At 46.0% G+C, this 26,922-nt stretch overlaps 1 protein-coding gene across 5 annotated transcripts in view; it reads left to right on the top strand.

The window, feature by feature from the left end:
• The window catches only part of vps13c (vacuolar protein sorting 13 homolog C), a 94,709-nt gene that overhangs the window by 23,979 nt on the left and 43,808 nt on the right, over positions 1-26,922 (top strand). For 4 of the 5 annotated variants that reach the window (XM_020053640.3, XM_020053651.3, XM_020053645.3 and 1 more), the window contains 22 exons: positions 7,467-7,524; positions 8,384-8,511; positions 9,211-9,317; positions 9,601-9,841; positions 10,011-10,149; positions 10,357-10,457; positions 10,767-10,909; positions 12,896-13,088; positions 13,555-13,669; positions 14,400-14,536; positions 14,865-14,997; positions 15,226-15,343; positions 15,612-15,744; positions 15,875-15,950; positions 16,693-16,793; positions 17,160-17,313; positions 17,615-17,694; positions 17,981-18,040; positions 23,833-24,100; positions 24,276-24,379; positions 24,776-24,943; positions 25,368-25,403. In XM_020053640.3, coding sequence (XP_019909199.3) covers positions 7,467-7,524; positions 8,384-8,511; positions 9,211-9,317; positions 9,601-9,841; positions 10,011-10,149; positions 10,357-10,457; positions 10,767-10,909; positions 12,896-13,088; positions 13,555-13,669; positions 14,400-14,536; positions 14,865-14,997; positions 15,226-15,343; positions 15,612-15,744; positions 15,875-15,950; positions 16,693-16,793; positions 17,160-17,313; positions 17,615-17,694; positions 17,981-18,040; positions 23,833-24,100; positions 24,276-24,379; positions 24,776-24,943; positions 25,368-25,403 — 2,793 coding nt within the window. The remainder of the gene's footprint in view (positions 1-7,466; positions 7,525-8,383; positions 8,512-9,210; positions 9,318-9,600; positions 9,842-10,010; positions 10,150-10,356; positions 10,458-10,766; positions 10,910-12,895; positions 13,089-13,554; positions 13,670-14,399; positions 14,537-14,864; positions 14,998-15,225; positions 15,344-15,611; positions 15,745-15,874; positions 15,951-16,692; positions 16,794-17,159; positions 17,314-17,614; positions 17,695-17,980; positions 18,041-23,832; positions 24,101-24,275; positions 24,380-24,775; positions 24,944-25,367; positions 25,404-26,922) is intronic. The other variant, XM_029113482.2, reaches the window with a different exon arrangement.

A 26,922-nucleotide genomic window follows, 5' to 3' on the forward strand; every position in this document is an offset into this window, starting at 1 on the left:
CATTTATTGGGCCTACATAGATATTTGCGTCGTCCTACAGTTCAACCTGATGAAGGAGTAGATGCAACGGACAGTAAAGCCCTGTTTAGTTACGACAACCAATCTAGTTATCAAGAGGAAACACCACTGCACCAGCGAAATATGCTGTTTCACAGTGTGTATGCCGTTTTCTCCTCTTGAAACTTTCACAATGCCCATAACAACGGGACAAGGCCTCTAACATGTCTAGAATATTCTGTTGGAACAAGGCCTCTAACATGTCTAGAATATACTGTTGGAACAAGGCCTCTAACATGTCTAGAATATACTGTTGGAACAAGGCCTCTAACATGTCTAGAATATTCTGTTGGGACCAGGCCTCTAATGTATCTAGGATTCTCTAATGGGACAAGGCCTCTAATGTATCTAGGATTTTCTAATGGAACAAGGCCTCTAATGTATGTAGGATTCTCTAATGGGACAAGGCCTCTAACATATCTAGGATATTCTGTGCTAAGAGCTGTTCATTGTGCTGCTGTGGAAGTATGGCTGAGTGAGTAGTGGCCCACCTCCCCTCCCCTCTCCTCTCCTCAACCATTCTTTCTCCCTTCTCTCTCATCAACTTCCTCTTCTCTCCTCCTCCCTCTCCTCCTCCTCCTCCTCCTCCCCCTTCTCTCCGATCCATCTGATGTAATGATTCCCTGTCACCTGTTACAAGACACATGTTACAGACATGGTTTGGACGGCTGGCTGAATCATTGCCCTTAGATAATTCATGCTTTTCTGAGAATGCCTGTTGCAAGGGAACCAACTGGAAAGTTTAAGTAATTGTGCAAATCCCTGCCGACTTACATGGTGTGATAAATTAAATGCTCCAAGTATTTGAATGTTTTTCAGCCCAGGTGACCACGTGTTTCCTGCCTTATAGACTGAAAACCCTTTACAGGATATCTTGTGGACAGGACATGTGCGGAAATGTTGCGCTACAACATGCCACAATGTCTATTCAAAAGCTAATCTTTCGTAGCGCTTGCGTCATGCTTGCAACACAGGGCTTGGCTTGCTCTCGAGTCTTGATAAGTAGTTGTGGTAAAGTGGTTCTCTGGTGGGTGTGCTTTTTGGTCCCTAGCTTATGCTAAATGTTATGCTAATCTGGGTCTGGAAAATGGATCTCTGTAATGTTTGTGAAACATGTAGTTCTGTGTTGTGGGCAGACAAAGATGTCTCTTTGTCTGGTTGACATGAGGTGTGGCCGTTGTTTAGGGTGCGTGCGTGTGCGTGCGTGCGTGTGCGTGCGCAAGAGAACAACTTATCCTGGGTTTGGCCTAATTATGACTAAATATGGTGTTCTGTACGAGTTCCTAATTCATTGTTGCACAGGGCGAAGCAGAAGATTACAACAACTTGTTGTTGTTTTGGAAATGAGAGCTGTTTTCAGTTACAATTGTAGTTATGGTTAGAATATGTGTTTGAGAAATAGGATTTTGAAGAGACATTGTTTTTTGAGGTTCCCACAAATGTAATAACTCTGTATATGGAAAAACGAAAGAGGGTTGTTCTCTCAGCTGATTAGTGCTGAGAAGCATTGTTCGGGTGTGTGTGTGTGTGTGTGTGTGTGCATGCGTACGCGCACCCTTCAACATGTTGAATAAGCCTGACGTGGTGTTGGTGACGTGGCTCGCTGATATTATGTGGAAAGGAGTTTGTGTTTACATTCGCTGTTCACATGAACCCACATGGTTTGATTTTGAATACCACTGTATCTACCTAGACAAAAAGTCTGGAAGTCAGTATAAATATACAAAGTTAACTTCTAGGTTAGCTGTGGGGTTTTATCTGTAGGATTCGGCACAGCCAGAAGAGGACTGGTCACCCCTCTGAGCCTGGGTCCTCTCTAGGTTTCTTCCTAAAATTTGACCTTCGGGAGTTTTTCCTAGCCACTGAAATTCAACACTACTGTTGTTTGCTCCTTGGGGTTTAAGGCCGGGTGTCTCTGTAAAGCACTTTGTGACAACTGCTGTTGTAAAAAGGGCTTTATAAATAAATTTGATTGATTGATTGATTTCCAGCTGGGTATACCAAAAATCTTCTGATATATTGAAGTTGAACTATTCTGTGGTTTTCATCCTGGATATGATTTTCAACAAAACATTTTGGTTGTATATCTTCCATAAAGTTCCATAATTTTTCACTGTCCTCTACAGCTTTCGCATCTCTAATTCTCTGATCGGGTCTACTAATTCATGTGTAATCCCTGATGAAATGTCTGACTAGATGGCCGTAGCTAGTGATGGACATTTGGGGCTTCATTAGCGTTCTTCTAGCAGCAGGATATTATTCTAGCAGCGCTTCCTCAGATTTTCTTAAAAAAAAACAAAAGCCATCATTGAACTATATAAGGCAATATAGTTAACAATCTAGTCGGTACATTTTGTTTAATGTCTTTTCCAATGTTGTACACACTAAATTAACTATATTGCCTTGTACATTTCAATGATGGTTTGTATTTTGAAAAGGAAAATGTGAGTGCTGCCGGCATAATATCCTGCTGCTGGAAGAACGCTAACAAAGGCCCGTTCGGCCTTCACTAGCCATAGCCAGTTCAAACGGACACGAGCATCGGCTCAACGCTGACACACTGCTGTAGACATCACGTTCATAAATACATTTTGGCTTTGCTAAACGTAGCCATCTTTATTAAACGATTCATGCCTTTCTTATCGGTCTGACACTGACGTTCACAAACATCTTAAGACATGAACACGGCGTCGGTAGGTTGTCACTGCTACATGTCTTCCAACTGGCACCCTTCTCCCAGCTCCCTATGTAGTTCACTTCTTTGAACGGAGCCCTGTGGGTGAACAGTGTAGGAAATACTATTTGGGTCTCCTGTATCTCTGCTCTCGGTGCAGTTGTCAGGGGCTGTGACGTGGAGTTGTTTTAGGGCCGGCAGTCTGTCACCTCGTGGTAATAAGACTGTGTGTGTGTCTTTGTCTGTGTGTCTGTGTCTGTCTGTGTGTCTGTCGAAGTGGACAGATGCTGGTCGGTGTCTCGTAACCCTGATCAGAGCTGTGCTAGAGAACGCTGCACATCAGTGGTTAATCATCCCATCTTCATCCGCTTATCCGGTATCGGGTCGCGGGGGCAGCAGCTCCAGCAGGGGACCCCAAACTTCCCTTTCCCGAGCCACATTTGCCAGCTCTGACTGGGGGATCCCAAGGCGTTCCCAGGCGAATGTCGAAATATAATCTCTACACCTAGTCCTGGGCCTACCCCGAGGTCTCCTCCCAGCTGGACGTGCCTGGAACACCTCCCTAGGGAGACGTCCTGGGGGCATCCTTTACCAGAGGCCCAAACCACCTCAACTGGCTCCTTTCGATGCAAAGGAGCAGCGGCTCTACTCTGAGTTCCTCACGGATGGCTGAGCTTCTCACTCTATCCCTAAGCCTTAATGAGCATAGATGAGGGTAGGAAAAAAATTTGACCGGTATATCGAGCACTTTGCCTTCCGGCTCAGCTCTCTTTTCGTCCCAACGGTGCAGTAAAGCGAATGCAATACCGCCCCCGCTGCTCCGATTCTCTGGCCAATCTCCCGCTCCATTGTCCCCTCACTTGCGAACAAGACCCCGAGATACTTGAACTCCTTTACTTGGGGTAACGCCTCATTCCCTACCCGGAGGAGGCACTCCATCGGTTTCCTGCTGAGAACCATGGCCTCAGATTTAGAGGTGCTAATCCTCATCCCAACCGCTTCGCACTCGGCTGCGAACCGGTCCAGTGAGTGCTGAAAGTCACAGACCGATGATGCCATCAGGACCACATCATCTGCAAAAAGCAGCGATGAGATCCCCAGCCCACTGAACTGCAACCCCTCCCCACCCTGACAACGCCTCGATATCCTGTCCATAAAAGTTACAAACAGGATTGGTGACAAAGCGCAGCCCTGGTGGAGGCCAACCCCCACCTGGAACGAGTCCGACTTACTACTGAGAACCCGAACACAGCTCTCACTTTGGACGTTCAGGGATTGGATAGCCCTCAGAAGGGACCTCCTCGCCCCATACTCCCGCAGCACCTCCCACAGTATCTCCCGGGGGACCCGTTCATACGCCTTCTCCAGATCCACAAAACACATGTAGACAGGATGGGCATATTCCCAGGCCCCCTCCAGGATCCTTGCAAGAGTAAAGAGCTGGTCGGTTGTTCTGCAACCAGGACGGAATCCGCATTGTTCCTCTTCAATCTGAGGTTCGACTGTCTGCCGAACCCTCCTTTCCAGTACCTTTGAGTAGACTTTCCAAGGGAGGCTGAGATGTGTGATACCCCTGTAATTGGCACACACCCTCTGTTCCCCCTTTTTGAACAGGGGAACCACCACCCCGGTCCGTCATTCCTTAGACACTTTCCCCGACTCCCACGCAATGTTGAAGAGGCGTGTCATCCAAGACATCCCCTCCACACCCAAAGCTTTCAACATTTCTGGACGGATCTCGTCAATCCCCGGAGCTTTGCCACTGTGGAGTTGTTTGACTACCTCAGTGACTTCTGCCATGGAGATTGACGATGCTTCCCCATCAGCCTCCAGCTCTGCCTCCACTATAAGAGGGTGTTTTAATGGGATTTAGGAGTTCCTCAAAGTGTTCCTTCCATCGCCCAATTACCTCCTCAGTTGAGGTCAACAGTGTCCCATCCTTACTGTACACAGCTTGGATAGTTCCCCGTTTTCCCCTCCTGAGGTGGCGGACGGTTTTCCAGAAACACCTTGGTGCCGACCGAAAGTCCTTCTCCATGGCTTCCCCAAATTCCTCCCAAACCTGCTGTTTTGCCTCCTTCACAGCAGAGGTCGCAGCCCTTCGGGTCTGTCGGTACACTGCAACCGTCTCCGGAAGGCCTCGGACGGCTTCCCTGACCACCGGTCTCCACCAGGGTGTTCAAGGGTTACCGCCCCTTGATGCACCTAAGACCTTTAGACCACAGCTCCCTGCCACAGCTTCGGCAATGGAGGCTTTGAGAAAATAGTGATTAATCAGCTATGAGAAAATACATAGAAATATCCAGAAGTAGCTTTTTAAGATTTAACCCAACTTCCCGTGTGTGCAGTCTGGCTTGGCTGGCCGGCGGGTGTTGTTGCAGAGGTCGTTAGACGGAGGTCAGGAAAGCATCTGTCTCTGTAAAGTCTTTTGCATGCTTGCTATGGGTCTATACAAATGTAATCTCTGCCTGACACTTGGGTGTTTTGGGAAACTGAATAAAGATATATCTCTTTAGGCTCTATGCCAGACAACGCCGCTGTCCGTAAAACGGATGTCTACTGATACACAAGATCATTTGCATTGGGAGGAGCATGTTTTTATTGGTCTACAAAACTGTTCTACATATTCTGAGGTATGTTTGGGTCTGTCTAGAAAATGGTAACCTGCATTGGTTAGAGCGTTATTCCTGTTGACCCGGTTGGATTACTGTCCCGACGGGTTTTCCCGAAAAGTGATCAGCCAGAGAAATGTACTCTTTCACACAAACACTAATTCAGTAATTTCCCAGCTCTGGTCATATCCTGTCTGGACTACTGGAACTGTTAGCTGGGCCTCTGCAGGACACATCCTGAACACCACCTCTTATAGTTTCCCTGTTCCAACCCGTACCACCGTGAACTCAGCTTGGCTTCTCAGGTTTGCATCCACTGAAGGCCCTCCCACTTGTGTACCCCGCAGCAACGAGAACTGATTTAAACTACATATCCCAGCCCCAACACTTCTCGGTCTCTAAAGCCATCCCACCCATACGCTAGTTCAGGTACCAGCTAGCCCATTTAGAGCTCTGACGTCCTGGAAGCCTAATGGTGGTACCTGCTTCCACCTGATGCCAGGGCAATGTCCTTCTCTCATACAATTGTATAAACCTGTATAAGACTCCGGTCTACATGTTTGCCCATTGAATAATGCCTAAAGCCTTCTTATAGCATGATAGCCTGCATTTTGCAACGTATCAACACTGAGCACTAAGCTATTAAACTCCCTCGTCCCTCCTCCTCGTATCTTCTCATACGCTTCTTTCATCTCCTGATTACAGCCTAAACGTTTGCATGTAATTTCCCTCCCTTCCTGCCTGCCTATCATAAACAGCACCATAAAACAGAGTCCATTCTGCCGTCACAGTCGGGTGGGTGTGATGTAGCCAGCGGTAGCTAAGGCCAGGTGAGGACTAGGTGCTGTTCACCCTCTGGCACAATGTGGCTAGGAGAACTTGCCCGGCCGCGTAGACATTGGTTAGGAGACCTAACAAAGTGGATAAGGATGAATTGGAGGAGAAGCATTGTTGTCATTTATTAATGTGCTCACGTTCTCCCAGAAAGGACACTTTCAGTTGTACCTCTCTTCTGTTCATAACGATGTCGAAGTTATACACAACGGCAGTACTGGGACTTGGGAGTTGTAGTTCCTTGCTCAGTCTGCCCAGGATATTGGAAGAACACCCACCCCCCACACGTGCACGCACACACAGACAGTCGGATCGGTCCTGCGCTTGGAGAGGTCCAGTAAGGACATTGTGGCCATAGCTCCTGTAACACACTTGTCTATCCATGTGCCTCTATGAGACAAATAATTATGAAGGGACACCCCCCCCCCCCCCCAGCCTTGACAAGGTGTCCCCCGTGAAGGTGAACTGGACCCAACCAGACTGGAAACACTGGTCAGCCTTGCCAGCTGTTGCATGTTCGTATTCAAACAGCCCCTGTGAGTTGAAGCGGACCCGGTGGTTCTGTACGTGATCCGTGGGTTGACGCCCCCACGGGTCCAATCCAGACGCAGTGAATGAATCACGGCTGCGTTTCTAATCTTGACAGCCCTTGCCTGCAGATGTCCGCTTATCTGTGGACGTTCTGCCCATCTTTTATTAAAAGGCTGATTTAGGACCAGGTTCTGGGTGTCCTCCTGCGTCACAACACTGATTCACTAACGCCCCCTCTTTGTGTGCACGTGTGTGTGGGTCTTTGTGTGTGTTCATGGCTAATTGTGGAGTCTGCGCTTATGCAATGTTGTCTTACCAGCTATTAGGCTTTGGACAAACACACTGGGTCCACAAGAGAAATAGATGGCTGACGCACCTAGAGCATACCAGGGACGCGTGATGTGGAATTTAGGTCAGGGTGGAAAAGGAAAATGTCATGGTTCTGGAGTCTGTGCTCTCGGTGTGACAGAGCTGTGAGAAACGAGACCATTGAAAGAACTTGGGATGGCTTCTAAAATGTCTGACTGTTGTTTTATACTGCTGTTGCTACTTCCCTCAATTACAATTTGTCATGTCTTTAATTTTCATCCTGTTCTCACAATCTTCTCTCTTTTTTTTTCTGTTTCACTCTGTCTCTCTTTTTCTCGATCTGTCTGTCTCTCTGTCTTCCTCTCGGTCTGTTTCTCTCTCTGTGTCTCTGTGTCTTGGTCTGTTTCTCTGTCTTCGTGTGTCTCTCTCTTGTTGTTGTTTTTTTTTAGGAAAAATTGAAGGCCGACATCAGTACTAAGGACCAAGAGATGAAAGACTACCAATATAGTATGTTATTGAAGTACTGAATTAATAATAATGTTTATAATAATTTTTATTCATTTATTTATTACTATTTATTTAAGTTAATTTTTTTTTACCTTCCATGTCAAACTAGCCAAGCCAAGACAGCATACCATTGATAGGAATCCTTTTGTTTGATTCCTTCATTTATTTTCACACCCGCACACAAATTGTGTAAACTGACATATCTTTTCTTTATGTCAGTTTACACATAGCTTTAAACGTCCGCTTATCTTCCCAAGCCCATAGACAGAGGAACACTGTGATATGAAAGAGATAGGTGACAGCTTAATAGCGTGCCAGTGTTAATATGAATGGAGTTTATGTAATGTTTGTCTGGAGTTCACTGTAATCTCACCTCCCTGTTGGTCTGTGTTTGTGTGTCATGTGACACTATTGGCCAGTTTCCATGACATAGATGAATGCCAGTCTTGGATTATAAACATATGTCACTGATAATCTCCACTGACTGGGCTTAAATGTATTTTTTGAATTTGTCAGCCACGCAAATATTGGTAATCCCCAGAACATAAAAAAAATAAAAAAATCCTACAGTACCCGGTAATTATTTTTGCTCACCTAGGGTCAGTTTTGCTGACACAGATTGAGACATGAGACAGAGAAGCCTAATGATTTTTTTTAGTCTAGGACTAGGCTAAATCTGTGTCAGTGAAACCATCCCCTATAGGCTTAGATTAGCATTAGATTAGAAGGAGAGAATGGAAACTGGAAGTGGACCAGTCCTCCAGAACCATTTGGGCAGCCCTGGAATAAGATGTGTGTGTGGTGTCTCTCTTTCTCAATTTCATTCTCTCTCTTTTTTTACCTCTTTCTCTCTCTGCAGTTTTTAAACCCATCTTTGCTTCAGCTAAAATGGTCATCAACCCCAATGCTGAGATTGAGCTGAAGACCCCAAAAGCCAAGTTGTATTTGGAGGTTCAGAATATAGCAATAGAGATGACCAAACCACAGGTACAAACACACACACGCGCACACACATACACAGATATACATACAACACACTCATACACAATGTATTTTTGTTCTTTTTCATGTACATACTCGACAACACTGCTAAATTATATTTCATATCGGCCTTATAGATCTACCGTAACCCCGTACAAATGCATCGTCAGTACTTCATAGTGCTTGAGGTGGATTTGGATCCAGCCAATCAAATACACCTCACACGTAGTACTTGGCATTTATTTAACCCAGCTTTGAGCCAGACCACACAATGCGTCTACGCACATGGCTTCCTGGAAGCCATCTGTGCTAGCAATTTCGCAGCATTAGCATACAACTTCCCACACTGCTGTAAATAGAACAGCTGCTCTCCTCACTTGAGTCCAGTCATCCCATCAGCTGCTGTGTGTAGCTACATATTTATTTCCTCCTTAATATTGAAGTCTCAGATTATTAAGATGCATTCATTTTTCTAAATTCTTGAATATGAAGTGTACTTGAGGTTTCTCAGCGACATGTTGGAGTCTACATTCTGATATCTATGTCTGTTATCGATGTCTATTACTTCTTTAGTACCCCTGTACTAGACCTATTGGAGTCTATAGACTGATTTCTTATATATGTCTGTTACTGCTTAGTACCTTACAATGGTAGACCTGTTGGAGTCTATAGACTGATTTCTTATGTATGTCTGTTACTGCTTAGTACCTTACAATGGTAGACCTGTTGGAGTCTATAGACTGCATGGTGAAGAATGGACCATACAGGAAGTACAGACCTGACGTCCCCATACACACCAATGCCAAACAATGGTGAGGCCGTCTCCCTTTTCCAGTGCCTCAGTTGCTGAACCCCATTTCAACTCCATCTGATCAGGAAACTAATTAGGAGACCTCATTTATGTAAATCCTCGGGGGGATCAGGAGTTATCCCCAATTTTCCGACACTAATTTCTATTGTCCGTGGGGGTCTCCTTATTGGGTTTCCTAGTGGTTTCTACTCAGGTGTTTATGGTTTTCCCCCTGGGCTATGGACGTGGGTCCACGTGGCGGTGCTCTAACTGCTGCATGTGAACTGTGTGTGGTGTTTGCCCAGGTGGAGGTACTGTTTGAACAGTGTCCTGGAGGTCCATATCAGGCGCTTCAACCGCATGTGGTCCTGGGCCAACATCAGGAAGCACCGGCAAACACTGAAAGCCTACAAAGCGTCCTACAAGGCGAAGCTGCTGACGCCGCCGGGCAAGCTGAGAGACGACCAGGAGAAGCAGATTCAGGACCTGGAGAAGAGCCTGGACGTGTTCAACATCACCTTAGCCCGGCAGCAAGCACAGATGGAGGTTTGTGTGGTTCCTGCAGTTGAGTCGGTTTTTCTGAAAAGACTTCTTGAAGAGAGATCAACGACCTCTTCCGGCGTACTGTATTGGGTCCAGATTAGATATTTGGATAACGGGGGGAGAAAAATCCTAATTCTGTCAGCTGTTGTCACTGTGTTTTTGTGTCTCCTAGGTGATCCGGTCGGGCCAGAAAGTGGTGGCTAAGAAGGCCGCCGTGGCGCCCAAGCAGGGTGGAGGGTTCTTCAGCAGCTTCTTTGGGAAGAAGGAGGCAAAGAAAAAAGAGCAGGAGCAGGACACCATAGAAGAAGACCGTAAATTACAGACCTACACACGCTTACTGTACACACACGCGCACACTCATATACACACAAATTATCATTACCTTTTAGGCTACAAGCATTTTAAAGCTACCTTTCGCCATGTTTTCCTGTAGTGTCAGGATGAAGCATGACGTGATCTGATAAACACTAGGTGTGTACATTGACTGGGGCTGTGTGTTCCCCCCAATGCCTTTTCAGGTACAGCCATTGAAGATTTGATGTCGGCTGAAGAGAAGGCTAAACTCTACACTGCCATTGGATACAGTGGTAGCTCTCACAACCTGGCTTTACCCAAACAGGTAGGTCTGTGAGTGTCCCGGGAAAACAAATTAAGTCTGCACGCCCGTGTGCTTCTTTGGTGTCTTGCATATTTCCGTCCGTAACTACTTCAGTTGTAGTCGTTTAGGTGACGTCTGAATGCGATTAGATCAACTCCAACCAATTCCTGTTGCCTGTTGTGGCTCTGACCCAACCCCACGGGTTCAGTGACCAATCAGTTGGTTCTGTTGTTTTGCAGCAACAGGACATACTGTGTGTGTGTGTGTGTGTGTGTGTTTGTTTGTTTGTTTGTTTGTTTACGTGTGTTTATCTTTGCATGTGTCCTCCAGTATGTAGCAGTGATTGTGACCTTCAAGCTGTTTCGTACATCCATCACCGTGAGAGAGGAACCCAACATTCCAGAGATCCTCAAGATCCAGATGATTGACCTCAGCACCACTGTCTCCCAGAGACCCGGGGCCCAGGCCATCAAGTAAGTCTACCTCCATCTCAGTAGGGATCTCCCTCTGTCTCTCAGGCTCTCTATCTCTGTCTCTCTCAATCTCTCTATCTCTGTCTCTCTCAATCTCTCTATCTCTGTCTCTCTCAATCTCTCTATCTCTGTCTCTCTCAATCTCTCTATCTCTGTCTCTCTCAGTCTCTCTATCTCTGTCTCTCTCTATCTCTCTGTCTGTCTTTCTATCTCTCTGTCTGGCTTTGTATCTATTTGTGGTGGAGGTGAACATAATAAGAGACGTTTAGTCAGCTTAACACAATGATAAATGGTGTCTAGCGAAATATTCAAACTTGGCGTGGTGTTTCTGCGTGACCAAATGATCTAATGTCGAGACACTCGACACTTGGTTAACATGGAGCCCTGTGGTGTAGTGGTTAAAGACACTGCCACTCACATGGGAGACCCGGGTTTGAATCCAGTGAGGGCAACAACATTCATCACTTTTAATTGCGGGCCGGCTGAACTAGGCTTGCCTGGTTCCTTTTCTGGTTTTAAGTTATACAGGGAAAACACACTGACTTCAACTAAGCTACTGTGTCTTTTACCACAACGCGCTGTTAGCCGGCGAGCAAGAATGCCCTTTGAAAGCAGATTGTCTTGAGTACAAACAAAGCAATCTTTATGTGTCAAATACCACTGACCGTTTGACATACATCTGAAAGCGCCGTCTCCATTTCGCCCAGATTCAATTAACAATGCTGCAACAGGAGCCAGACACCCTGCAGCAACGTCAGCCAATGAGCATTAATGCAGCAGCGCCCTACATAGGGGACAGCATGCCATTTAGGAGGCGTGTATGAACTCGGGAACCTAGAAGAAATGCACCCTAATTGGCCTGACTTCAGCACGGACACCAGACAGACCCTGCCTTGCGGTTGTTCTCAAACCCCTCCTCAGGGTCACTCTGTTACACCATGTATTGAAAGGAGTCCATAGCTGACACCCCAGACTCTGCTTGTCTGCTACGGGGCAAGGCGTTAAACTAAGTTATTCAAATTAAGACTTCAACATTGTCTAAAGTGTGTGGGACCAGGAAGGGAGGAATACCGGAGTTTTTGTTGAGGCATAGAAAACTATCAAAACCCATTATACTGAGAGAAATCACATCCATTTTCTCACCTCTAAATATCCTTGAAATCAAGATGGAATTTTCTCCATCTTTCACCACTGTCTCTAATAAAATAAAGAATAAAATAAGCGTTGGTCCAGTTTTGAAGCAGCAGAGAACCAAAAGCTCTCCCTGGCTGTCCCCAGAGACTCAATTGTGTTTCGCCCTTCAGATTCACTTAAAAGCAGCTGTCTTGTGTAAAGTACCCCAGACCATTTAACATACATCTGCAGGCGAATCCAACACCCAGATTCAATTAACAGTGCAACAGCAACAGTCAAACACAGCGACAATATAAGTCAAAAACTCATCGAGAATTATAATCGCTTCGCTTCTAAGGATGACGGTGCAGTAAGTTGTACTACCAACTGGGTGGTTCCAATCCTCAACTGTAATTGGGCAAAAGCTGTTGTATACGACACCTTGTTCCACAATATGAAATCACGAATCAATAATAAGAACAATTTCACGCCTGTCATGTGACAGTGTAAGAGGACGTGCCCCCGCCGAAGTTCAAGACCTCGTTTTGTTTTCCAGATAATCAGCCGACGTCCGGTGGGCTGAAGGTCTGTTACTTCTGTACAGGTTGTGAGGGTCGGATCTGGGCCCTGCAGCTGCCTTCTCTTAAAAGCCCGGATTCTTCCTTTTATTTCTTGAATAAGGAGGCGTATGCTGCGCCTGAAATGTTTCCTGACCTCCCATATATTTTTTCTGAAGTGTCTTCACACTAAACAAAGCATTTAGGGACATTAAAGGCGACGGCTGTTATTAATTAGCCTTCCTGTTGTGTCTCTCTTCGGCCACCTCTCTCGCCGTCTCTCCGTCCGTCCTCGTCTCCCCCACCGCTCCGGCAGAGTGGAGGCGGCGCTGGAGCACTGGTACGTGACGGGTCTGCAGCAGCAGGGGGCCATCCCGTCCCTCATAGCCTCTGTAGGCGACTCCACCTCCTCCCTGCTGTCCATCCGCTTTGAGCTCAACCCAGAGGACAGCACGGCTGACCAGCTGCTGAGGGTGCACTCCCAGCCCGTTGAGATAGTCTACGACGCGGTATGTTGTAAACACACAGACACACTCTCTGGCTGTTGACCTCCATCTCATCCCCATTTTCCTCCAATTTGTGTTTAATTAAAACACTTTTTTTTTAAATTTTATTAAACAAATGTAATAATTATGTTTAACACACATTTTCTTGTTTTCCTGAAAGCATAATTTGAATGCGACAAATTGAAAATTATCGATACAGACCTCTGATAAAATGTTCCTGTGATAGAGGGAATGTACAGTTTGAAATGTAATACACTTGCTAATTTAGCTGATTGCACATCAGAGTAGTAGTTTATAGGGTAGTGAGAAAAGAACTGGTTTACATTATTGTTATGGAATTATGGTTCAATTAAACTGTTGAACCAATAACAATTATCAGTCTATGGCTTTCTGTCGCCCGGCTCTGGTTCTGTCTGATGGTTGTTGAATCAGTTGCATGTTGTCCCTTCTGTGTGTCCTCCATCGTCAGTTGACAGTGAACTGCATGGCCGAGTTCTTCAAGACCGAGAAGGGAGTGGATCTGGAGGTGCTGACCTCGGCTACTCTTTCCAAACTGGAGGAGATCAAGCAGAAAACTGCCACTGGTGTGTGCACTTACACAGATGGGTGACAGGGGTGAGGCAGGGGTGAGACAGGGGTGAGGCAGGGAAAAACCAATGTGAAGTGTCTCAGTGGGGTGTAGGGGCCACAAGCCGCCAGAACAGCTCCAATGGACCTTGGCGTAGATTCTATGAGTCTCTGGGACTCTCCCAGAGGGATGGATCCCCGTTCTCCCGAAACGTATTCCCTGATTTGGTGTTTTGATGATGATGGTGGTGAAGAGCACCATCATCCACTGTCAACACTTACCTTCTGTCCTCTTTCCCTGATCTAAAATCGTGGTCAGCTGGGCGTGCTTAGCATTTATATATGTGCCAAAGAGTATGATGGGATGTTAATTGCTTAATTGCATCATGTGGTGCACCTGTATGGACGCATTTTTCATTCCTCTTCACATTTATTCAGGTTTTTCCTTTAATTTGTTACCCGTTTAAAGTTATTATTTACAGCTCCGGAAAAAATTAAAAGCGTTCAATTTGCAGTGGTCTCTTAATTTGAACCCTTCTGTTCCTCACTCAAAACCTTCCTTTTCAACTTTTTTGGAAAGGAAAGAAAAAGGTGCAGTGGTCTCTTAATTTCTTCCGGAGCTGCATGTAGTTAGTAGCCCTTACGGTATGTATGCATTCAGAAAGGCTTCTTAAGACCTCTTTACAGCCATTAAAAACATGCTCTTCACTGCCAGGTATGTCTTATGAAGTACCGTCCTCCCTGCAGGTCTGTCACACATCATAGAGACCCGTAAGATACTGGACCTGAGGATCGATTTAAAGCCTTCATACCTGCTGCTGCCGAAATCTGGCTTCTTCAGCGCTAACTCTGACCTGATGATCATCGACTTCGGTAGTTTACAGGTCAGAACAGGGGATATACATTTGGATTCAGCAGCACATCTTATCCAGATGGACTTACTGTAGCCGTTTAGGTTTATGCTCTTGCTCAAGGACAGAATGAGAGATTTTCCCCCTTGCCTTTAGCTAGCTAGTCAAATGCTTCAACCACACTGGGCACTGAGCTGCCCTAATCTGACGTGATAGTTGTCGTTTTTGACGTTAACTTGTGAGAAGAGTCTGAATAAATTCTGAGACTTCAGTAGGCTAAGCTCTGTTGCAGTTATGTACAGGCGTAATGACAGCAGAAACCTGTTGTGTTACGTTGTCTCCTGTGTTTTATCATGTGCAGCTGGTGAGTGTGGACCAGGGCTCCAGCCAGCCACTGTCACCCAGCTTCAGTTCTCTGGAGGAGATCATGGACCGGGCCTACGAGAGATATTCCCTGGAGCTACGCAGTGTGCAGATTCTGTACAGCAAGTCAGGTATGCGCGCACACATACACACACGCGCACACACACACAACTTCACAACACACACAAAACCTCCTTTGCGAAACTCCACTACTGAACAGCTCGAATTGAGGTCATGGCTTTCCATTTCATCTTCCTCTGACTCCTTCCGACGCAATGTGAATTATTTAATCCACGCCAACCCTCTGTTGTACCAAGGCTCAACTGATCCAGGTCGTCTCTGTTCCTGTGTGTTCCCAGGTGAGGCATGGAAGGCAGCTCGTCAACATGGCTCCTCTATCCAGCACATCCTTCAGCCGATGGACTTCAACCTCCAGCTGGCCAAATGTATGGTGGAGAAGGATGCCAGAATGGCCAGGTAAAACTAGCCCGGTAAACCGTCCCTCCCTCTTTGGTTACCCGGAATTGAAATAGTATTTTCCTGTTTTACTTCTGCGAGGAATGCCATTAACAGTTGTGAATAGCATTTTGCAAAGGGCAGAACCAAAGTCTTCTCCGTTTCAAAAGGTGAATCTCTCCCACTGGGTTCCCCTGTGTTTCTATGACCAAAAATATCATTTTGCTTTTCCTTCAGTTTTTTCACTGTAACCCTTTTCAACTTTGTGACTGTGGAACGTCTGTTACAGGTTCAAAGTGTCTGGCGAGCTTCCTCTGCTCCATGTGAAGATCTCCGACCAGAAGATCCAGGGAGTGTGGGACCTGGTCAACAGCATCCCCCTCCCCCAGAGCAGTTCAACCCCGTCCACCCCCACGGAGAAGGTACAGGTGGTATGATCCACTTCGCATGTAGTCTCGTTTAAGCACGTCCATAGCATTACCCTAGCTACATGTCAGGAAATCAAATGAACAACGTTGGCCATCCATTCTTTCCCCTTCCTTTCTCTACCAGGGGCTGTCTTTGACCAAGGCCCGACCAAATGTCCTGGGTTTGAAACCTCAAGTGCTGCTGGAAGCATTAGAGACCGGTAGGTTGAGATGCCTTAACTGATGGTTATGAATGTGTGTTTTATGGTCCGATGCCTCAGTGGTTAATTTAAGGATTTGGCGTCTGGTCATCTGATCCCGGATCAGTCGTTAAGAGTGCAAGTTCTTTGGCAAAATGTAAATGCAACCCGCCCCAGTCTGACACCTTGCTGAAGTAGTTGGGTTCATTACAGTTTATGTTTGAGGTTAGGGTTTGATGTAGTGACTTCCTCAAGGATCCCAGATAGCACTAGCCCATGTTCTACGTGAGGAAAATCTGAAATACTAAAGCTACTCTCTCTCAGGTCAGCCTCAGCGGCTGGATACGATTCATCCTCTTTCATCTTAACCAGATCAGACAGTGTATTTTCATGGCGTCCATTATAGAGTATTACCCTGAAGGATTAAAGGGATCATCTGGTCATGCAGAGCCTGAATCATGAATGATTGGGACCTTTATCTCACTGTATAGGTTGTTTTATAGTGTTCAGTATTAAGAGCATTGTAGTTATTTTTTTTTTTTAACAGACTTTTTTAAATAAAGGATTTTGCTTATAACTATTATAATAGTGGTTATTGTTGTTATTATTAACTCATTATATTCATATTGTTTGAGGCTTCTGGCTCTCGAGAGTTACTGAATTTGAGTAATGCGAAACATACATCACTTAAATGGTTGTGTCTGAACGTTTGACTGGTATTGTGTGTAGGATTACGCTGAAAACTCTTTGTCTTTCTCCCCAGACTCCGATGATGATCAGTTTTATATGTCATTAGACGAGGAACACAAGCCCGCGACTGCAGAGGAGCTGACAGATGTCCAGTTCAAGTTTGAAGTTAAATCGGTACAGTCTGAAGACAGTATCCACTGCTATTTAATAAAGCAAAACAGATCTACGTTGAAGGAACTATGTCCACAATGCTTGTATCTTTTTTTTTTTTTTTTTGCACAGCTTGTCAAATATATTGATTATAAAGACTTATTTATGTGGCACCCTATGACTAAAATAACATTTGTTGGTTAACGTCTAGTTACATTTTGTTGTCACTATTCGTGGTACAGAGTCTTGGTATACCCATCAAATAACATTGACTTGAATGGGTAGTTGTATTCGTATATTTGTCCCTCCTGTTAAGGGTTCTTATAGGGTTAGGGTTGGCGTCGCATCCCAACCTGTTTTTTCAGGTGTGGTCTGCCTTCTCGTCTCCAGGTTCTGTTGGAGTTGACCCGTCAGGCTGACCAGGAAAACACTGTGCTAGCACTCAGCGTGTCTCAGCTGGGGGCAGAGGGCAAGATGAGAACCTTTGACCTCACCATAACCTCCTACCTTCGCAGGGTTGGCCTGGACTATTATGAGATACGAGGTACTAGTAACCCAAAGTGGACTGTGTGCCTGAAACCTGACCCTTGCCCTCACCATAACCTCATACTGCCCACAGAGTAGCCTGGAAATATGTTGAGATACAAAGTGCCAAACTGCAGCATTAGCCTGGCTGCCATCTGCTTTAGTACATAATGGACCTGGGGTCTGGGTTAGTCGTGGCAGGTTGCAATGGACAATGGGTTTCCATAAACAGGAAATGCCAACCCTTTAATTACCATCACATATTTATTGGGGGCAGAGCAAAACAATCTTTGGTGACTTGAGTATGTTTTTTTTTCCAGACACCAATAATCAACCTCTGCACCTGATCAGCTCGTCGGACAAGCAGGGTTCAGACCTGCTGAAGGTGGAGTACACCAAAGTAGGTCGTGTTTTATTCTCTGGGCCCTTTGTTACTTGTTCCTGGCCTTGGTTTCAGATCAAACTCTGTCACTGTCTCACTCTGCTTGTGTGTCTCTCTTGATCTGTCTCACCACCTGTTTTACAATTTAGATGTGAGACTATTGTGTTTTACTTTAATGATCAGCTTATTGTGAACCTTAAATGCCCAGCACGTGTTTACTTCCTATTTCTGTCATGATGTCATGAGTTATGCAATGTTTTTCTAGAGCGGTGAGTGTTTGTGTACTATTTACATCTGTCTACAGGCTGATATCAATGGGCCGAATTTCAAAACCATGTTTGACAACACTGAACAAACACTGAAGGTATGTGAGCAACTTTCCCCCCTGATAAACCAAGCCAACCGCTTACGGGCACTGGAAAGGTTTTCTCTCTGCCAACAGAAATCTCTCCATTGATTAAAACCTCTGCCAGAGTCATTCTAAAACGTTCTGTCTGAGTCATTGTTTATAACTAAAACAATTATAATGCTAAAAACTTTCCCAAGTATTGTCATTTTATTTTGAATACTGCAGACTGTATGAAGTAAGCTGAGCTTTCAGTTAGCTAGTAATTCCAAATCTCTGGTCTGGAATAGCGTGTGGACACACCTGCTTTGCCATGGACACACCCTTTAATCCAAAGCACTAAACTATCAGGCCACTAGTGTTCTAATCCCCAAAACAAGGGACTGATCCTTCAAAATGATATTTGGTTTAATACACATTTTAGATGTTGGCGATCCATCCAAAACTATACAAGAATATATATATTCATTTCTAGGAGATTGGGAGCATGTTTCTAATCTCACTTTGTAATGATTGTGGTAAAATGAATTAATCTTTCAAATTGCATTGCATTGCATCATCTTCCGCTTATCCGGGGCCGGGTCGCGGGGGCAGCAGTCTAAGCAGGGATGCCCAGACTTCCCTCTCCCCAGACACTTCCTCCAGCTCTTCCGGGGGGACACCGAGGCGTTCCCAGGCCAGCCGGGAGACATAGTCCCTCCAGCGTGTCCTAGGTCTTCCCCGGGGTCTCTTCCCGGTGGGACGGGACCGGAACACCTTCCCAGGAAGGCGTTCCGGAGGCATCCGAAACAGATGCCCAAGCCACCTCAGCTGACCCCTCTCAATGTGGAGGAGCAGCGGCTCTACTCTGAGCTCCTCCCGGGTGACCGAGCTTCTCACCCTATCTCTAAGGGATCGCCCAGCCACCCTGCGGAGAAAGCTCATTTCGGCCGCCTGTATCCGGGATCTTGTCCTTTCGGTCATGACCCAAAGCTCATGACCATAGGTGAGAGTAGGAACGTAGATTGACCGGTAAATCGAGAGCTTCGCCTTGCGGCTCAGCTCTTTCTTCACCACGACAGACCGATACATCGACCGCATTACTGCAGAAGCTGCACCGATCCGTCTGTCAATCTCCCGTTCCATCCTTCCCTCACTCGTGAACAGGACCCCTAGATACTTAAACTCCTCCACTTGAGGCAGGCACTCTCCACCAACCTGAAGTGGGCAAGCCACCCTTTTCCGACTGAGGACCATGGCCTCGGATTTGGAGGTACTGATTTTCATCCCCACCGCTTCACACTCGGCTGCAAACCGTCCAAGTGCATGCTGAAGGTCCTGGCTTGAAGGGGCCAACACGACAACATCATCCGCAAAGAGCAGAGACGAAATCGTGTGGTCCCCAAACCTGACACCCTCCGGCCCCTGGCTGCGCCTAGAAATTCTGTCCATAAAAATTACGAACAGAACCGGTGACAAAGGGCAGCCCTGCCGGAGTCCAACATGCACAGGGAACAAGTCTGACTTACTGCCGGCAATGCGGACCAAGCTCCTGCTTCGGTCGTACAGGGACCTGACAGCCCTTAGCAAAGGACCCAGGACCCCATATTCCCGAAGCACTCTCCACAGGATGCCGCGAGGGACACAGTCGAATGCCTTCTCCAAATCCACAAAACACATGTGGACTGGTTGGGCAAACTCCCATGAACCCTCCATCACCCTGTAGAGGGTATAGAGCTGGTCCAGTGTTCCACGGCCTGGACGAAAACCACACTGTTCCTCCTGAATCCGAGGTTCTACTATCGGCCGTATTCTCCTCTCCAGAACCCTGGCATAGACTTTCCCGGGGAGGCTGAGAAGTGTGATCCCCCTATAGTTGGAACACACCCTCCGGTCCCCCTTCTTATAAAGAGGGACCACCACCCCGGTCTGCCATCCCAGAGGCACTGTCCCCGACTGCCACGCGATGTTGCACAGGCGTGTCAGCCAAGACAGCCCCACAACATCCAGAGACTTGAGGTACTCAGGGCGGATCTCATCCACCCCCGGTGCCTTGCCACCGAGGAGTTTCTTAACCACCTCGGTGACTTCAGCCCGGGTGATGGACGAGTCCACCTCTGAGCCTTCATCCTCTGCTTCCTCAATGGAAGACGTGACGGCGGGATTGAGGAGATCCTCGAAGTACTCCTTCCACCGCCCGACGACATCCCCAGTTGAGGTCAACAGCTGCCCACCTCTACTGTAAACAGCGTTGGTAGGGCACTGTTTCCCTCTCCTGAGGCGCCGGATGGTTTGCCAGAATCTCTTCGAGGCCAGCCGATAGTCCTTCTCCATGGCCTCACCGAACTCCTCCCAGGCCCGAGTTTTTGCCTCCACAACCACCCGGGCTGCAGTCCGCTTGGCCTGTCGGTACCCGTCAGCTGCCTCTGGAGTCCCACAAGCCAACCAGGCCTGATAGGACTCCTTCTTCAGCTTGACAGCATCCCTTACTTCCGGTGTCCACCACCGGGTTCGGGGATTGCCGCCTCGACAGGCACCGGAGACCTTACGGCCACAGCTCCGAGCGGCCGCTTCAACAATGGCGGTGGAGAACATGGTCCACTCGGACTCAATATCTCCAACCTCCCTCGGGATCCAGTCAAAGCTCTGCCGGAGGTGGGAGTTAAAGATCTCGAGACAGGAGACTCGGCCAGACGTTCCCAGCAGACCCTTACAGTACGCTTGGGCCTGCCGAGTCTGTCCAGCTTCCTCCCCCGCCATCGGATCCAACTCACAACCAGGTGGTGATCAGTTGACAGCTCCGCCCCTCTCTTCACCCGAGTGTCCAAGACATATGGCCGCAGGTCAGATGAAACGACAACAAAGTCGATCATCGACCTGCGGCCTAGGGTGTCCTGGTGCCACGTGCACTGATGGACATCCTTATGCTTGAACATGGTGTTCGTTATGGACAAACTGTGACTAGCACAGAAGTCCAATAACTGAACACCGCTCGGGTTCAGATCAGGGGGGCCGTTCCTCCCAATCACGCCCCTCCAGGTATCACTGTCGTTGCCCACGTGGGCGTTGAAGTCCCCCAGTAGAACGATAGAGTCCCCAGTCGGAGCACTTTCCAGCACCCCTCCCAGAGACTCCAAGAAGGTCGGGTACTCTGCACTGCCGTTCGGCCCGTAGGCACAAACAACAGTGAGAGACCTATCCCCGACCCGTAGGCGCAGGGAAACGACCCTCTCGTTCACCGGGGTAAACTCCAACACATGGCGGCAGAGCTGGGGAGCTATAAGCAAACCCACACCAGCCCGCCGCCTCTCACCATGGGCAACTCCAGAGTGGTGAAGAGTCCATCCTCTCTCAAGGAGTGTGGTTCCAGAGCCCAAGCCGTGCGTAGAGGTGATCCCGACTACCTCTAGTCGGAACCTCTCAACCTCACGCACCATCTCAGGCTCCTTCCCCGCCAGCGAGGTGACATTCCACGTCCCTAGAGCTAGTTTCCGTGTCCGGGGATCGGGTTGTCTAGGCCCCTGCCTTCGACTGCCGCCCGATCCTCTCTGCACCGGCCCCTTATGGTCCCTCCTGTGGGTGGTGAGCCCACGGGAGGGCGGCCCCATGTCGCTCGTTCGGGCTTGGCCCGGCCGGGCCCCATGGGGAAAGGCCCGGCCACCAGGCGCTCGCGAACGAGCCCCAACCCCGGGCCTGGCTCCAGGGTGGGGCCCCGGCTGCGCCATGCCAGGCGACGTCACAGGACACACAATTTTCTTCTTCATTAAGGGGTTTTTGAACCGCTCTTAGTCTGACCCATCGCCTAGGACCTGTTTGCCTTGGGAGACCCTACCAGGGGCATATAGCCCCAGACAACATAGCTCCTAGGGTCACTCGGGTACTCAAACCCCTCCACCACGTTAAGGTGGCAGTTCAAGGAGAGGCTAATCTTTCAAATACAATATATTTTTTAGAATAAGTTATACATTTGGTTTGACATTGTTTGGCGACTTTGCCTTACAAACTTTAGTTTTTCTACCAAAATTAATGGCCATTAAATGAATTGCAGTTAGATTAATTGCACTCTAATTGCAACACTCCAAGGACTGTTTTCACTTGGCCATTTCAGAACTGACAACATTAAATTATTCTATTTAATTTTTAAACAGTTTTAGTGTGATATATGAGTGAACCTTGGTAAATGCCAAGGTTCTGCATTTTTCAGAAGCTGCGATCATACTGCAAGTTCTTGAATTCCGAAGTAAAAACAGTCAAAGGGATTAGTTAACATTAACCATACAAACCGCTGTTGAGAAACAAACTAGATTTTTTTTATAAAACACAAAAATGTTCTCTCTTTCTTTCTGTGTCAATCTCCTTCTGTCTATTGGCCTCCTCATGTGTACTGGTCCCTGAAGAGGTTTTATGATTTTGTTGTCAAATCAATGACAGGTTTTTATGATAAAAATGACTGGTGCTTTACCAAAGGTCTCCGTTGTCACGGCCCAATGTAATGCTTACAGTGCAGATCTCAATGAATAAAAATGATTCAGGTTGTTTTTTGTTGTTTTCATATGGTACAAATCCTTCACAAGCCACTGCATGCTTAATATTGAAGCATGGTGGTGGCTGCATCAAGGCATTGGTCTGCTTCACACTGACAAAGACTGGGGCGATTTACACATTTCTAAATATGAAATGCTGCTAGCACAGGGAAAAAAATCCTAGATGACAACATACTTCAGTCTAGTTTTACACCAGGCACTGGGAGAGGAATTCCGCTTTCAGATGACAGTAGTACAATGATTAAATATACATTGGCATTGCTGACCAAGTATACAGGAAATGTTTCAGGTGGACTAGTTAATATTTAACCAAAAGTTGTTTTAAAATCTACAACAAGAATTAAAACTGACTTCTGATTCCCATATGTATAGGAAACCCAGAATTACGCACGCTTTGGCTCAAATGCATATACACTCTCTCTCTCTGCCTCTCTCTCTCTTCGTCCACTGTTCAGTGATCCTTAAAAATACTTTATGATCTTGTTGTCAAATTGATAGCTGGTCATTATGATGCTGGAGGAAATGCCCCGGTGCTAATGGTCTGATTTAATGTTTACAATGTAGCACTCGCAATAAAAGCTATTACAAATGAAGGGTATGTATATCTACAAAAACAATCAATATAACATACTGTAAAATAATATTGCCGTTACAGCACAAAGATTGACATTGGACAAAACCAACATGAGAATGAGAGTGCAGATGTGTTGTTATTAGAGAACGGTAGATTGTGCATTTTTATTTAAGAGAAAACAGTGTGTATCTGCTAAATAAAAGGCTCCCCCTGATAGGCTCATGTAAGTGAACAGTGTGTTTGTTTGTAGCAATGTGCCGGTGGGATTAGCTGTGGTATTCAAGTTTTTGTTCACTGTGCCAAAGTGAAATACTGTGCCTACTCATGTAGCCTGTATGACCTAGATTTATTTACTAGGAGCTCCTGATGATCCTGGTATAAATCCTGCATGACAGAGGAACGTCCTGTTTTATGATGTAACTCATTTGTTCTTTTGGAGGTTTTATGTAGTTGTCCAACTCAACACCAATTCCATCTTCTCCATCATCAACAGTACTGTACAAAAGTCTTTAGCGCTATTTTATACATATATATAATTTTTTGAAGTATATTTGTGAATATATATTATTTTTTACAAATGAACACTTACTACCAAATAAGTAGCCATAGTTTGACTTTCAGGTGCCTCAGACCTTTGCACGGTGCTGTATCTATCTGAATACCGTGAATGAATGTCACTATATCTGTGATCATGGTAATGGTCGCCCCTGCAGGTGGAATTCTCCTCCCTGGACCTCCTCCTCCACACCAAGGCTCTCCTCTCCACCATCAATTATTTGAATACAGCCCTTCCTCAGGAGCTGTCAGCCTCCAAGGACAGGGAGACCAGGAAACAGGTGGAGAAGGCTGGACAGGGAAGGACAATGTCAAAAGGAGCAAAGGACACCAACGTGTTCAACTTCAAGCTGTTTGCTATGCTAGGTTCATTCCGAGTGGAGGTCTGTGACGACCGAAGGAACATTGCTGATATCAGAATACAGGGTGAGATAGTCAGGCTGGCTCAAATTTATATTTGTTATTGAAACAAATGATTTTGCTTCTGCAACAAAACAAATCTGGTTGGCCGCCAAAGTTTATTTTTAGTTATCTCTGCTTATGATCAGTGTATTATTTGTCTCGACCAGAGTGTTCTTGACATCGCTTATTGACTGTTCAGGCATTGATGCATCAGTTATGGTCCAGGCCAAGGAGACAGCCGTGTTCACCAGGCTCAGGGACATTGTCGTGATGGACGTCGATCCGAAAACCATCCACAAAAAGGTAGACTTGCAGTCCACTATTACAGATAACATTAATTTGTGAGCGGATTACTCCTATGTAAATGCTTGTGTCATTAGTGAGAATAGGTGGATTAGTTAATTAGGTAATGCAACATAATTAATTGAATTAATGTAGTCGATATAATGCAGGGTTGGAGAGGCTTTACTGAGTCGTACACCGGAGGTTGACTTAACACCAGTAGGTTGACTTAACACCAGTAGGTTGAGTTAACACCAGTAGGTTGAGTTAACACCAGTAGGTTGAGTTAACACCGGTAGGTTGAGTTAACACCGGTAGGTTGAGTTAACACCGGAGGTTGAGTTAACACCGGAGGTTGAGTTAACACCGGAAGTTTTTGGATTTTAATCAAAATACCACCTCTACTGTGTCCTGTAGGCTGTGTCCATCGTGGGGGAGGAGGTTTTCAGCTTCATGTTGTCCCTGTACCCTGTCGCAACAGAGGGGGAGGGCTACTCTGACACCACCAAGGTGGATGGGAAGGTTACCATGAGGCTGGGCTGCATCCAGGTCATCTACCTGCACAAGTTCCTCATGTCCCTGCTGGTGAGGCAAATCTCAGGGATACACCTTAAGACCTGAAACTGTGGTTTACCATCGTATACCTTCAGTAGTTTGATTGTATATCCTGGACCTTTATTAACCCTAATCCCCAACTAAGAATGCATTTCTGTGGGTCCTCTATTCAGGGTCACTTAGTTGTCTTGGACAATGCTTAATCTGGTTCTCTGAAATGTAAATACTGTATATTTCGCCGGCATTTATTTGGATGATTTAGAGTACCCTAATTCATTTAAGTATTTTTATGTTTATATAATGTTTTTGCACCTATGTTGATAGATTGAGTTTTCTTCCTGTTTGGGTTGCCTTTTTCTATTTGGCTTTCTTCTTACCTTGTATGCATTTGTTTCTCTTCTCCAGCTACACTTTCTATTTACATTTTACCCTAAATCTGTCTTGTTCTTTCCAGGCCTCTTATAGCTATCAGTATCCCTCTTCTGATGAGGTACTGGCTATAGCATGCAGAACAGCACAGCACTAAAGTACTGCACTCAGCCTTGGCTTTGCAGCTCCACAACACCCATAGATACCGCTGCACTGTTAATCAATACCACTGGCCTAGATCTCTTGGCTAGGGAGCGGAGTTTGAGTCAATTGCATTTCAATTCAGGATTTAAATCAATTACATTTTTATTTCATAGGCTCATTGGAGAAAATTGGAATAAGAATTTAACTTTTCCGTTTACCAACTGAATTTATTTGACTCCAACCCTGTTAGATGAAACCTTATCATTTACACTTTATTCCCCCGAAACATTTATACTCTGGGTGAGTTTGTGTGAACCTTATCAGCGAAAAGCCTCTATCTTTGTGTCACGCGTTGAAAAGAAGGCCCCCTACTCTTTTCAATGGCTTCTCACTCCCAGCTGTGGGCCCGGATCCATTTGTTTGCTGTTTAGCGGCTTGCTTGGGGTAGTGATGGCCGAAAGCTCTCCCCACTTCTCCTGTGTGTTTTCATCCGTGGTTGTGGGGGCGATCCATAAAAATGAAAAGCACTCCTAGTTACCTCATTGAAATCTAAATGCAGTGAAGGTAAAGCGGTTAATACCTTCAGGTCAGTGTAATAATAGGTAGTCAGCCTGCCACACGTGTTTTCTTCTACTTAACGTTTTATGGCCGTGTTTTAACTGTCCTCTCTAGCCAAGAAATGCCTCATTTAACAATGGCAGTTTCATATTTGAGCAAATGGTCCTACAAACCTTTGAAAGTTAGTAAACAATCTATGCCAGGTGCCCCCTCTAAGCTGTTTTTAAAGGTATTATTTAAAAAGCGAAAACGGGAGAACATGAGATGAGACACATTTGTTGCTATGTACGGGATATGCAAGTTTACTAAACTGATCAGGATGTGTTTAAAACATTTTACTGATGACCCAGGAAGCATTTCACTGGTCTGTTATTGGGTTGATTATGGACTTGATCGCATGGTGATAGCTACAGTATACAGCTCAGCTTGCCCTGTTTCTTAAACCTTTTGGAACATTGGATTTCTCTTTATAATTTCTGGAATGGTCTGTCTTGGCACGATAAGGAAAGGAATGCTTTTCATGCACAGTATCAGTAACCAAATTCATTTTCCTGTTTTAAATGCTATTCAAATCTCACTCAACTGCCATTCACTACAAATCTCACTCAACTGCCATTTACTCCAAATCTCACTTAACTACCATTCTAAAACTGCCTACTACATTGTATTTTTCAGCTGTACCATTCCTCCCCTCTGTCTTTGTGAATTAATTTCCAGTAAACATGTTCAAAGGAGAATTTCCCTTTCTTTCATCTTGATCTTGGATTGTTTCTCACCTTGAAAATGTTGTAGGGCCCAAGAGAAGCTGTAATCAAGAGTTTGTAATCTGTTGCAAAAGTTTTATTTAAACACTTTCCTAGCTGAATCTTTTTCTAGGTCAAAATAGCCTTCATGTAACATCCAACCTGAATAGCAGTTGATTTTCTGATTTAAAAAAA

The sequence above is a fragment of the Esox lucius genome, chromosome 2 (assembly GCF_011004845.1).
Source record: "Esox lucius isolate fEsoLuc1 chromosome 2, fEsoLuc1.pri, whole genome shotgun sequence".
Lineage (NCBI taxonomy): Eukaryota > Metazoa > Chordata > Actinopteri > Esociformes > Esocidae > Esox > Esox lucius.